General features: G+C 39.0%; 1 protein-coding gene across 1 annotated transcript in view; it reads left to right on the forward strand.

Moving 5' to 3' along the window:
* The window catches only part of NRXN3 (neurexin 3), a 1,496,747-nt gene that overhangs the window by 728,501 nt on the left and 756,139 nt on the right, over positions 1–12,107 (forward strand). The window contains exon 15 of the mRNA XM_053673404.1: positions 1,714–1,833. Coding sequence (XP_053529379.1) covers positions 1,714–1,833 — 120 coding nt within the window. The remainder of the gene's footprint in view (positions 1–1,713; positions 1,834–12,107) is intronic.

Raw genomic sequence — 12,107 nt, forward strand, 5'->3', positions numbered from 1 at the left:
CCTGTGTGAGGCTTAGCTTGGAATTTGTGAAATGTGCACTTAGGGTAATGGGTATATTTTCCCTCTGTCAAAAATTTTTTTAAAAATCAGATTTTAACGAATACATTTAGTGACTCAAAAGGCTCACCTCCTTTGCTGAGGCTATCTGGGAAATTCAGGTTATCCTAAATATTAGGATATTTTCTATTAGCTCAGGTAATTCCAAAGATTCTTTAATTCCAAGGTTGAGGGTAAAGAGAGAATTAAAAGAGGAAGGATGGTAAAGAGAGGCCCGCCTGACCAAAAAAGAGAGTATAATGGCAAGGTGAAAGACAGAGATTGCCAAACTTTTTTACTTGCTCATTCATATCCAGAAAAGATTTTGATAATGCCTTCCAAAAGGTATACATATTTATATATTATATACATGTATCATTATAGTTATGTTACTTGTATATGAAAGACACACAAAAATAAATATAATAAAGAATGTAATTTTTTAAATGAGCATAATTTCTAATACAGTCATACCTCAGTACTCGTTGGCTTCAGAACTCATCAAATCCTGTACTCATCGCATTTTCATGAGAAAAAAATGTTTCGGCACTGGGTTCTTGCTCACCACTCGGTGCCCCCTCTCACTATGAGACAGAGGTCGAGATGTCAGTGACACGGGAGCTCACAAACAGCTCAGTACTTGTTGGTTTTGGCACTTGTCACAAGTTCCAGAGCGAATTAACAATGAGTACAAGGGTATCACTGTACTTTCTTTCCAAACTTCACAGAACTCTCTTTTGTACCCTTGGGTATACATGCACACTGTGTTTGAGTATTCCTGTGTAGACCCGTGCGGTGCACTGGTTCTCAAATGTCAGTCTGCATTGCAATTTCCTACAAGCTTACGAAAACACAGATTTCTGCCTCCCCCTCACCAGTGTCCTAATTCAATGGGTCTGGGGTGGGGCCCAAGAATTTGCATTTCTAGTAACTTTCTGGGTGATGCTGGTCTGAGGCCTATACTTTGGGAGCCACTGATGGAGGTAACTGCTCGGATCTCACAGTTAGTCTACTCAAGTTGGACATTGGGATCCTTTAATTTCCAAATGTGTGACCTTGGGCAAATTATTTTACTTCTCTGAAGCTGGTTTTTTAATCTGTGAAATGACAGTTACATAGCTACTTAAGTCTTAGAGTCACTGGAGAGCTTAATGAGGCAACGGAGACAAAGCACTTAGTACCCAGTGCTTATTACCTACATAATACCAGTGCATGTTGGCTGCTATCTCCTTCTCCTCTGAATTACGATGAAACACCTTTTTATTGTAACAAAGTAGACTTTAGGGACTTTTGTCATTAATTCAGGAGAATCATGGGAACATGTTCTGCTTTACCATTATGCGTTCAGGAAGACCATGCTCCAGGCAAGACCTCTTTTGGTTAAATGGTAGAGATGAGGCTCTTTTGCAAAGTCTGCCTAAGAGAGAACAGTGTGTTCAGCCCTCTCCCTTCTGTGTGTAACTGTTGACAGTGTGTGGCTAAGTGTATATTTCTGTCGTCTTTTGTATATACCAAATTCTTGTTGCATGATATAGAGTTGACATTTTTGGTGGTTGTGTCTTTGAATGTTTTGGGGCATGAGAATAGTACATTCAAGTGATTGCTTTGAATTTGATTAATTGTTAACACTTCTCTCTCTACTTTTTCTTCTCTCCCCTTTGTCTGATACATTACTAGGACCAAGTACCACCTGCCAGGAAGACTCGTGTGCCAATCAGGGGGTCTGCATGCAGCAGTGGGAAGGCTTCACCTGTGACTGTTCCATGACCTCCTATTCTGGAAACCAGTGCAATGATCGTGAGTACAACATTTTCACACTTGGATTTTTTCCAATGAGTTTAGAGGTTTAGGGAAACCTTAGGGATGTTATGGGAAAGGATGGCTCTTCTGAAAGATTCATTAGCAACTTTCTCTTCCAGAAACTGGGAAAATAGAGGACAAGTGCTCTTATGGGAAGAGCAAAAAGACATTTCTTACTCAGCAATACTAAATGTTTTCCCAGTTGCTTATTCCCAATGTTTCCCTTTTAGATTAGATTACCTGTGACTGAAAAGCAAAACAAAAGAGTTCAGGCAACATTTGTGTTCTGAGGAGTCCAGTTTTCATTAATTAAATCATCTGGATAACCATATGGAGACTCCTATTTGCATTGCATAGAATTTAGAATATGTTTAAGGAATGTATTGATAGTAGCTATTTTTTAAAGAAAAATTCTGAACTTAGAGAACTTCTTAGACCTTTCAAATGATGAAGATGTTTGGATATCATTATATTTCCCAATTAGAAATATTTAAAGCATCCTCAGTGGCTTTCAAATGTAACATAGAGATTCTGGAATCTCTCAGTAAATTTGTTGCTATCTATTTGTTGTAAATATGTATGTATATATATGCATTTTCTGTTTATATATTTGGTATACATATTCTGTTTTTGTCAATCTCCTTTGTGAGTACATTTGTATGTGTGTATCTGTGCGCTTGGTTCATGTTGGTAAAGAGCCAGTTTGTCCACTCACAATGCTTCAGGCACATCAGCTGATTTGGCCTAGAAGAAGAGGGATTTCTTGAAGGTGATCTCAGCACTGCTGGTGGAGATACTTTAATTCTGTGGAAATCTATAACCTGGGGCTCCACTTCCTTCTTATGTTATTGTCCTCACACGGCCACTTTTAAAGATGAACTAACACTTGAAATTTCTGGATACTTATTACAAAGGGATTCATTAAAAAGCCCTAACTTGGTGTGTCCTGCTGACCTGATTTTCTAAATGCAGGCTTCATGGTAGGAGTTTGTGTTACAATCTGAATCAGGCCATTGGCTTCTTGTATTCATAAAAAAAAATAAAATAAAAAGACACATGATGTTATCTGAGCAAACAGAAAGGCTGTGTTGTAGTTTGCCCATGTGGGAGGAGGTGTCCATTACAGGTCTATCTCTAGTGTCTATTTGATTTTCCTTGATTTCTGATTGCTCACCATTTTTCATGTGTCTAGCTATCTCTTATTCTGGTTTTTCACTTTTCTCATAGCTTTTTGTCTTCATATGATCTGTCAGTCTCTTAAGATATGCAAAGGAGAAACAAGTAATGAATCTGGCAATGTAGAGAGAAAGTTCTTTGCAACTCATTGATCTAAACGTAAGCACGTGCCTGTATGTCTGTAACACAAAGGACACCCTGTCTGCAGGAGGTTTTGGCACCAGATTGTCCTTCCCGAGTATTTGGTATTGTTGAAAGTCCTGTTCCCATATTTATGATTTGGAAACTGCCTTCCCCTCGGAAATGGGCAGTCATGGACCATCCAAAGTACCTTGAAAATCGTGCTGTATGCTTTCTACTCCCTTCAATTTGTCTGTGTAGGACTCAGTAGGAAGCCCTATTTTTTCCCCTAAATGGTGGCCTGATGTTTCTCTATCCTCACAAGTTTACTCCACATCACACATACACACCACTCCCAGTAGGAAATGGACTGCATGCAGACAGGCAGAAAGGTAAGTTACTTTCACGTCGACGAACACGCACAGTCTTCAGAAGGTATGTACATATTTTTCTCTCATTGACAAATTTCTTTCTGTTCTCCAGGCAAGGCATTGTTTTCTGCTAAAAACCAAGCAGGATTCTTTCCAGCTTTCTACGATTGTTTCTGATCTAGTAATGTCTTAGTCCAGAATGGGCACTATCACGTTATCTGACTGGAACAATTTGCCGATAACGGAATTGAGTTTTTGGGCGAGGATGGGGGAGGTCAGCTTTCTTTTGTGGTGGTAGCTTCTCCTCCTCCAAAAGTGTTTCCAAGATATCCTGGCTTAGTATAGTATATTTTGCATTTTTAGTCTATAAATAATGCAGTTGAATTTTCGATGGTAGAAAACCTCTGAGCCCAAATCACTAAAAAACCTGATTGCCTAGTCCCTTCTCACAGAATGGACCAGGTCTTCTGTGATTGGATGGCTGTATGGATGCGGAAGCGAGTACATTTTAATTGGAAAAGGTGAGGAACATATAGAATTCAGATCTACAGACCTGCAGGATCTAACTAAAAAGTTTGTACATAAACTTTTTTTGTATAAAGCAAAAGTGTATACTGTTGTTCGTGAGGCTGTGGGTAAACTTTTAATGAAATGCAACTGAATATGTAAAAGTGGTAGGTCAATGGTTACAATGGATGCATCTTTAATGATTAACATTTAAAGTATAATATTTAAGAGGAACTTCTCTTTTGGATCTGGTGTCAGAATCAGGTTTTTTTTTTCCTCCTAGAAAATCAGTTTCACTACTTCCCATCATAGATGATTATTTTCTATGTCAACATTGACCCTTAGAGTTGCAATTTGCTGCTTTATCTCACAAACACTTTCAAAAGGAAGTTACCTGGCTAATACTCTATGTGCCTCCCTATGTTAGTGACTTCTCGGTAGCTTTGCTTGCATCGGGAGTCAAGCATTGGTGTCATCAGCAGAACTGAAAAAGGTTCATGTTCACCATTGAACATGTGCACTCTATGTGCCTCCCCCCAAAACAGTGGGAGGAAAATGCAAGAAGGGAGAAATGATAGAGTAAGTGACTAGAAGAAGCAGCAGGGTGAAGAGGAAAGGACAGAGAGGAAATGCAGGGGCTGAGTCTTCCGGAAGAGCACAGAGGCTGTGGCCGTGCTCATAAGCACAGCCCCAGTGGCCTGGCTTTGATGTCAAGAACAGAATCAGGGCATGGGCTTCTGAGTGGAGTGCTGTTCAGGAAATCCGGCCTGGACCCAATTCATGGGACTAGTATATTCTGTAGAATGCTGTATGTATCTAAAATACATTGTATTTTTTAAGATGCTGTCATAAAACCACATGAATTCAGTAGCGATTCAATCTAAGGACAAAAGACATTTATTTTCTGGGTAGGGGTAAGGTTTGAATTTCTCATTTTCTATAAGCAATTTCTCAGGCCAGCAGATTGATCCTTAATTATTGGACATGAGAGCATCTCATTTTATTATTGCACATCCAGGAATAGAAAATTGTTCGATAGGGACATGTCTAGGCTATTATATTTTCCAAAACAAAGTGCTCAGTTCATCATGAATAAAAAAGTTAATTGCATCTGGGGATGACTTGCAAGTTTTTAAAGAAATATTTGCATTTTACAATCTTCTTTCCTTTTCCTAGCATTGGTTCTGTTACTTATGACCTTTGTTATTTATTTGTTTGCCTGTTTGCTAAGTTTGGCATTTGCTTGACAACTTTGAGTTGCTGTCCCATAAATATGGCCTCCATGAGTAGAGTTTACGTTGAAGAACTGTATCTCATTTAGTGTGAGTAGACCAAGCCAGGGTGGATTGCTGAAGGCAGCAGGGGTGGATTCCAGGTTCATTCTTACAAAGATGGATGCAAAGCTGATACAGTGGTTGAGAACATATAACATGTATTCTGCATCTGGTTACTTGTATGAGAATATTACCTTGTTTTTGGATAGAAACAGAAATCTTCTGATTGGAAACTAAAGTATACTAGATTTGGTCATTGTCATCTAGTTTTATGACATGACTTTCCATTTCCTGTTATAATAAAATCATAGGGAGTTTCCTTTAGGTGAATTTTAGGGCCATTTACAATAGAAAAACTATCTCAGAGGCAATTTTGAGTTCATCTGGGATCCCATAAGGACACAGAGATGATGTTTGCCAAAAAAAATTCTTAATTTCTTTTGAAAAATTGACACTGAGAGGATTGACTTCTTAGAGGGTGCATACTGCCTGAACACCAATCTAATGACACAATATTGGGGTTACATCTCATGAGCAACAAAACAGGTGGAATCTTACAAGTGTTCTAATAGGGGGATTTTTTAATATGGGGTTCCTATGGCTATTTTAAACCAGGATTATCTGGGCAGTTTTGGTGTGTTGTAGCCATTACACCAGCATGCAAATTGAGAATCCCTTTTCTATATGGTGTGGCAGTGCACCCCCAAGGGCAACCCTTGTTGAGTCCCCTTCCCCTTCAGAATGTAGCAAGCTGTTGCACAAAATCCAGTTCCTGTGGGTGTGCCCCCCCCCCACAAGAGTCATCACGTGGGAGGCGTCTTCGAAAATAGCAGTTTGAAACACCTCACATATTTTCTCACCACCTCAGTTCCCTTTTAGCATGTTCATGACAACTGTTTTAAGTTGTGTATAATTTTGGGATCTTGTTAGTGCCTCCGTGCCCTGGAGAAGCAAGTGTGGAACAGTCTGTGTGTGGCGCATGAGCCCTTAACACACATCACGTTCCTGGATTTAGAAATGGGGTGTGTTTATAATGGCTTTGTGGAGCGAGCAGTAGGGAATAAATGTGGGTCCTCAGCCCACCCGCATCAGCCAGCTACCTGTGCTACATTGTGGGTTGTGCATTGTGGGCTCCTTGCTGTAGAAATTGCTAGGTTCACACTGGCATGTGATAATAGATGTTCTTTGCTTGCCACAAATCAGCTGTGGATCGTGCAGACAGCGGAGTGCGAAGCGCCTTTTCGGACAGTTCTCTGCTGGAGTGGCTGTTAAGCTGCGCTGTTGGCTATTGATTGGCCTTTTGCTTTTTATTTATTGTGTGGGTTTATTTATTTTTTAATGTAGGTTGGCATATTGATTAAATCTGTTAAAAACTCGTTTCCCTTCAGGCTTTGGAAAAGATCAGCAATATATGCACTACTTTGTGTGCAAACAAGGGGACAGACGTGTGCACATTCTGTCTTTTGGGTTTGTATAGGTCAATAATATGAGCCCATGTTGTTATTTGTATAGCAGTAATTTCCAAGGGTTTCAGGCTGTAATACACCCATGCTTTTGGTTATGTGTTTATCTCCTATCTCTGTTTTCAAGCCCTGCTTGTCCAGTATATAGGCCATATTTGAGAAGTTCCCAATTAAGACAGTTGTTTGCTACTTAGGACACACTTTATCTTTTATTCGCTCATTCACTCATCAGGTAATCTTTATTGGAAGATATAACCATGAATAGGGTACCGTTTTTTTCTTTAACACATTAGAGTCTGCTGGAGAAGACACACGTGAAAGTGCTTCAAGAGACATGGGAACAGGATGTAGTGAGAAGTCACAAGGTAGAGAGCGGTTAACTGGCTCTGCACCTGAGACTCACCGAAAAGAGCTTCTGCTCTTAGGAACATTTTCACCAACAAATGAGTCCTGAAGAATTTGTAAGTACTTCTTAAGCAAACATGGCATGGAAGACAGTTGGAGAACAAGAGACAGCATTCCAGGGAGCAGAGGGAGATGGGCTATGGCCACTGTTAATGCTCTGGCTATTTCCTTCCAGTCTTTATTATAAGCATTTGTATAGCTGAGATCACATGCTATTTAAAATTTGTGCTCTGCTTTATTTTAACATTGTATGATAGGTACTTTCCAAAAGGTGAAAAGCATTATCAGATTGCCTAGTCTCCTCAGTAGAATTATGGTGCTCAGTGCTTTGGGGAAGAATCCCCCACAATGAAGCTATTCTGGATTCTGAATGTGGACTGATAGGGTCCAAATCTTGACTCATTTCATTGAACAATTGGAGGACATTTATCTTGAAAATGTGTTTATATTGAACCAAATATTTTAAAAAGTTGAATTGTAAAATTATAAAAGATATCATAGTGTAGTCAAATTGATTGGCTTTGGAATCAGACTGCTTTCAATGCCAGTCCTGACATTAACACTGAAATCAAATTAGCTGCTTAGCCTTTAAAGCTTTGGTGTAGCATGAGAGGGTGATAAGTACTTAATAAATACAAGTAGTGATACTTTTTATTGTAATGAATAATATTAGACTCAAGCTTTTATTATGTTGCTGACATTGTACTTTAAAAAAAAGGTGTCATCCCTTTAATCATCCCAAGTCTCTAAGAAATACTATGCTACTATTGTCCTGATTTTAACAATGGGAAAACTGAGGTCACATAGGAAGAAGTTGAGTGGGGACTTGGACTCTGGTATGTCTGATATGAAAGATCACATTTTTATTAGATTAGCTGCTACTTACCTTATTAGAAATAATAACAGTTTAACATCTTCATTAAATACTGGACTAGTGTGGGCAAGCCTTCATAGACAACCACATTATATAAGAATATAGGGTTGGAAATGCAAGCTCAGTGTTACTGGTTGTTCAGTTTATTATATTCTAGAATTCTGAACACTTTGCATGTTTTTGTTTTAATACTCAAATGATGTCATTTAGAATAGCTTGAAGGCATTTAGAATATCTTTAGGTACTCTAGAATTAATGGAAGAGTATTCCTTAATCCTATCCTCAGATATTCTAAATACTTATACATTCTTTCTCTATTAACCTAGATTTCCTGATTTCCATTTTTTAACTTGATTTATTCCAACACACATCATAAAACATAGTGGCTGAGGCCATCACATGCAGCGAATGGCCTGTGTTAAAATCTTGACTGCCACTTAATACCTCGGCCAAATGAATTCCCCCATATCTCTAAGATGTGGACATTTTTAGTCCTATCTCATTCTGAACATTCTAAATTGAATTCAGAATTGTGAAGTTTGGGACAGAGCACATAATAGCTCCTACAGAACTATTGGCTACTCTTCAGTATAGTTTTCAAAAAGATAAAAACGTGTGTTATACGAATATAATTTGTATACAACTAAAGACACAACCCTCATATAAATATAGAATGAATGTGTGCCAAGTTTACTTCACTCCTCAACAAGGGAAACAGAAAGATGGTAAAAATGTAAGCAGGATAGTTATAGACATTAAAAGGAATATTAAAACATAAAGTTAGGTTAAATATAAGTCTGGTGAATAACTCACAGAGCAAAAAGCCCTTAAGCTTTGGTGTTACCTTCACTACAGAACATTATGTCTCTACGGAGAACAAAAATCTACAGGCCAGTGAGTCATCTCACAGATTCCGGGTCCAAATTAATAGTAAAAATCAATGTCAAACCCAGGGGCATTTCCCACAGAACTCAATATTTCTTGGGTGCACATGTTGAACAGTGTCTCTGTACAAGACTGAAAGGACATATGGCCCTCTCTTAGCCTTTTTTCTAAGTTTGGTATAACTTTTATTAATAGTGTTAGGATCTATTCAATTTCAAATCAATTTTTACCTTGAATACATCACTCATACACAGTTACCTTTTATTATTTAATCACTTAACTGTGTGCCAATCACTGTGCTGAATTCTTTGTCATTTAAACAAGCCTAGAAAGGTGATACTATTATGTATCATCTGTTTCACAGATGAGGGAACTGAGATGCGAAGGTGGCAAGTGACTTGCTCAAGGTCACAAAACTATTAGGTTGGGGGACAAAGATTCAGAGTTATGTTTGACTAAAAAGTCCGACCTCTTGACTGCTGATGTCTTATGACTGTCTCAAGGAAAACTTCTGAATAAAAACTCATCTGAACACACAGGGATTTCCAATCACATTAGCCATAGAGCTTGTCTTGCATTGATTATACTATAATTTCTGGTGTCTATGTTGATATTGGAAGGAGACATCATTTTCATTTTTTACTTGGTTTATTTTAAATAAAGGCATTATCAGGACAGATCTGCTCATGTACCAAGATCAGAAGTTACATCAAACAAGGAGCATTTGCAAATCTGTTAGGTGAAGGAAGCAGGGGTCCTGGGCAGTTACTGAGGTTGGGAGTGGCAGCTTGGTACCACCGTAGGCAGGATTCAAAGGGCAAGACAGACACAAAACACTTGTGAGCAGGCAGTACCAAAGGTAATGCCTGAAGTTATTTCATTGCATCCATTTTTGGTTTTGTTTTCTTAATTTCTGGGCCCACAGATATTGAGTGCAGCTGAAAGCGGGAAGGGGGATGGCCATGGAGCCCAAAGTCTTCTCAGAGCAAGGATGAGGTGCTGGTGCCTTTTGGAGCAGTTTCATGGGTGCGCTGTAGCTTATCACTTGGGAAAGTCACTCTCGTTTATATATACCCCTGGTAGCAAGAAGGATGCTTTTGTACCTCAAGTCTGCTGTACTGCAGACATTAATATACATGCAATATCAAACAGTTTCAGCCAGAGCCTAGCCTGCTTGGAGCTTTTGTTTTGCACGGTTCTCCATAAAAATGAACAAGGGCTCACAGTTAAAACATTCATTTCTACAAATCCTGGTTGACTCCTAGATCCGTGGTTCGAGAAGAAATAGTCTCCACAATTCAGGGTCCTGTCATTGTCGGGGATGGTTATGAGTTGTTGAAATCTGTGGCCTAACTAATTTCATTTCAGCCATCTTCAGCATGCTATATTTGTAGAGCAGTTTTATTGCTTATGTTTAATTATAGCTCATTTATTTCTGGTGTGCTTGGCTAGTTACTTATTGATGGTGATGGCAGTAGTCCACTGAGAGCCTATTGGTTCACAGAAGATAATTTTATATTACCTTGTTAGTCACATACAGGTACAATCTCAATGTATTTTTCAATATGGACTTATAATTTCCTACATTTATTTTCTTCTACATTTATTTGCATTTACATGCAAAGGCAAAAAAAGATGTAAACAACTTTATCTTCTCTTGTAATATAGGGCTAATAAATACAATTTGATTCCTGCCCCCCCCCCTTTTTTTCTGCCATGTACTGTTTATTTGAGGGCAGTGGTATGGGCATTCACATCTCAGGGATGATAAAAGATAGTTTAGCTTCCCAGAGGGTTCTCTTCTGCGAAGTCAAGTCCTTCTCTCTAAGGTCACTACTGCGTGAACCTGTATCAGCATGCTTGGGTTTTGTTTGTTTTTGAAACACTTACAAATGGGATCATAACAGTATGAGATCTTTCGTTTCTGTTTGCTGTAGCACCACGGAATGTTTCAAGGCTTATCTGTGCCCCTGTGCTTTCCAGCCACATTGCTCTCTTGGGTCTCAGCTTCATCTGCCCATCCGAAGAAGTCTGTCTGGGATTTCTTCCTGCCAGGACTCACCTGGTTTGCTGTCTTCCTCTAGGAATCACTGTCCTTCTTTGCCTGATGTCCAGTGTCTCTCAAGCTATTGTTTCATATTTGTTGTCCTTTCCCTAGTTGGTTGAGGTCAATTGTAGATCTGACCTCTATTACTCTAGCTTGGAAATGGCCCATTTCTTTTTACCTGTTTTTTCCCTTTACATTTTGGCATTGGGGGAGGGATAATGACATAATCCCCAATGTGCTGTGCTTTAAGCCATAACCTCCTAGGGATGATTTCAAGCTTTGTATCAGTCCCAGAACAGCCTCAGCAGTACAGACTACTCTGGGACCTGTCTTTTTGTGGGGAGGTGGGCAGGCAGGGGGCCAGGAAGATCCTTCAACTCCAGTTATAGACCTTATATAGTCAAAGAGCCTTGTACAGCCAAGGAAGCTGTACACAGCTGGCTAGGTACCTGCAACTGTGTCTCCATCACACATTTTTTTCATCAGAGTTTCTTTTATGAATCCTCATTGCTTCTTTCCTCTGGTCCTTCTGATAACACTTGATTAAGCTCAGTGGGTGCAGGGATTAATTTGGCTCTTGTAGCTAGGTGTTCTTATTTTCTTTACCTAGAATTATGGTTTGTTTTCTCAACTACCTTCATCCTGTGGATCTTTTCCACCCGATCCATGTCTGTTTGCCAAATGAAATTAAGAAGTGTTCTCAAATAGAACATTTGAAGACTTCGGGAAAGTGGAGGCCTTTCTATGTCAGGGAGTGTTTTGGTCTTCGACTGTCCATATCTTGGTTTTTAGACTCTGGTGGGGACATATTATTTTCATTTGTGTCTACAAAACATAGGAGGGGACCTTGTGTTGCTGACGCTTTTAGTTTTAACTGACTTTTTTGATAATCAAGTTTGTACAAACTGACTGTTGAATACCTGGAAGATGCATAAAAGCACATGGTGATAGAAAAAAACATGTATAATTTTAGCAATTATTTATATCACCTTGTTTCAGAATATGCATTGTGTCAAGCATATAATAGATGTTTCAGATATATTTGTTGGGTTGACTGAGCCTTACACATTTTCAAAGTCTGAGCTGTGCAGAGGTCTTAGTGTTCTTTTCATGAAATAAATAGCATTCTACCAGGCCTGGGCTTTTTAT

The sequence above is a fragment of the Artibeus jamaicensis genome, unplaced genomic scaffold (genome assembly GCF_021234435.1).
Source record: "Artibeus jamaicensis isolate MK-2021 breed Jamaican fruit bat unplaced genomic scaffold, CSHL_Jam_final contig_851, whole genome shotgun sequence".
NCBI lineage: Eukaryota > Metazoa > Chordata > Mammalia > Chiroptera > Phyllostomidae > Artibeus > Artibeus jamaicensis.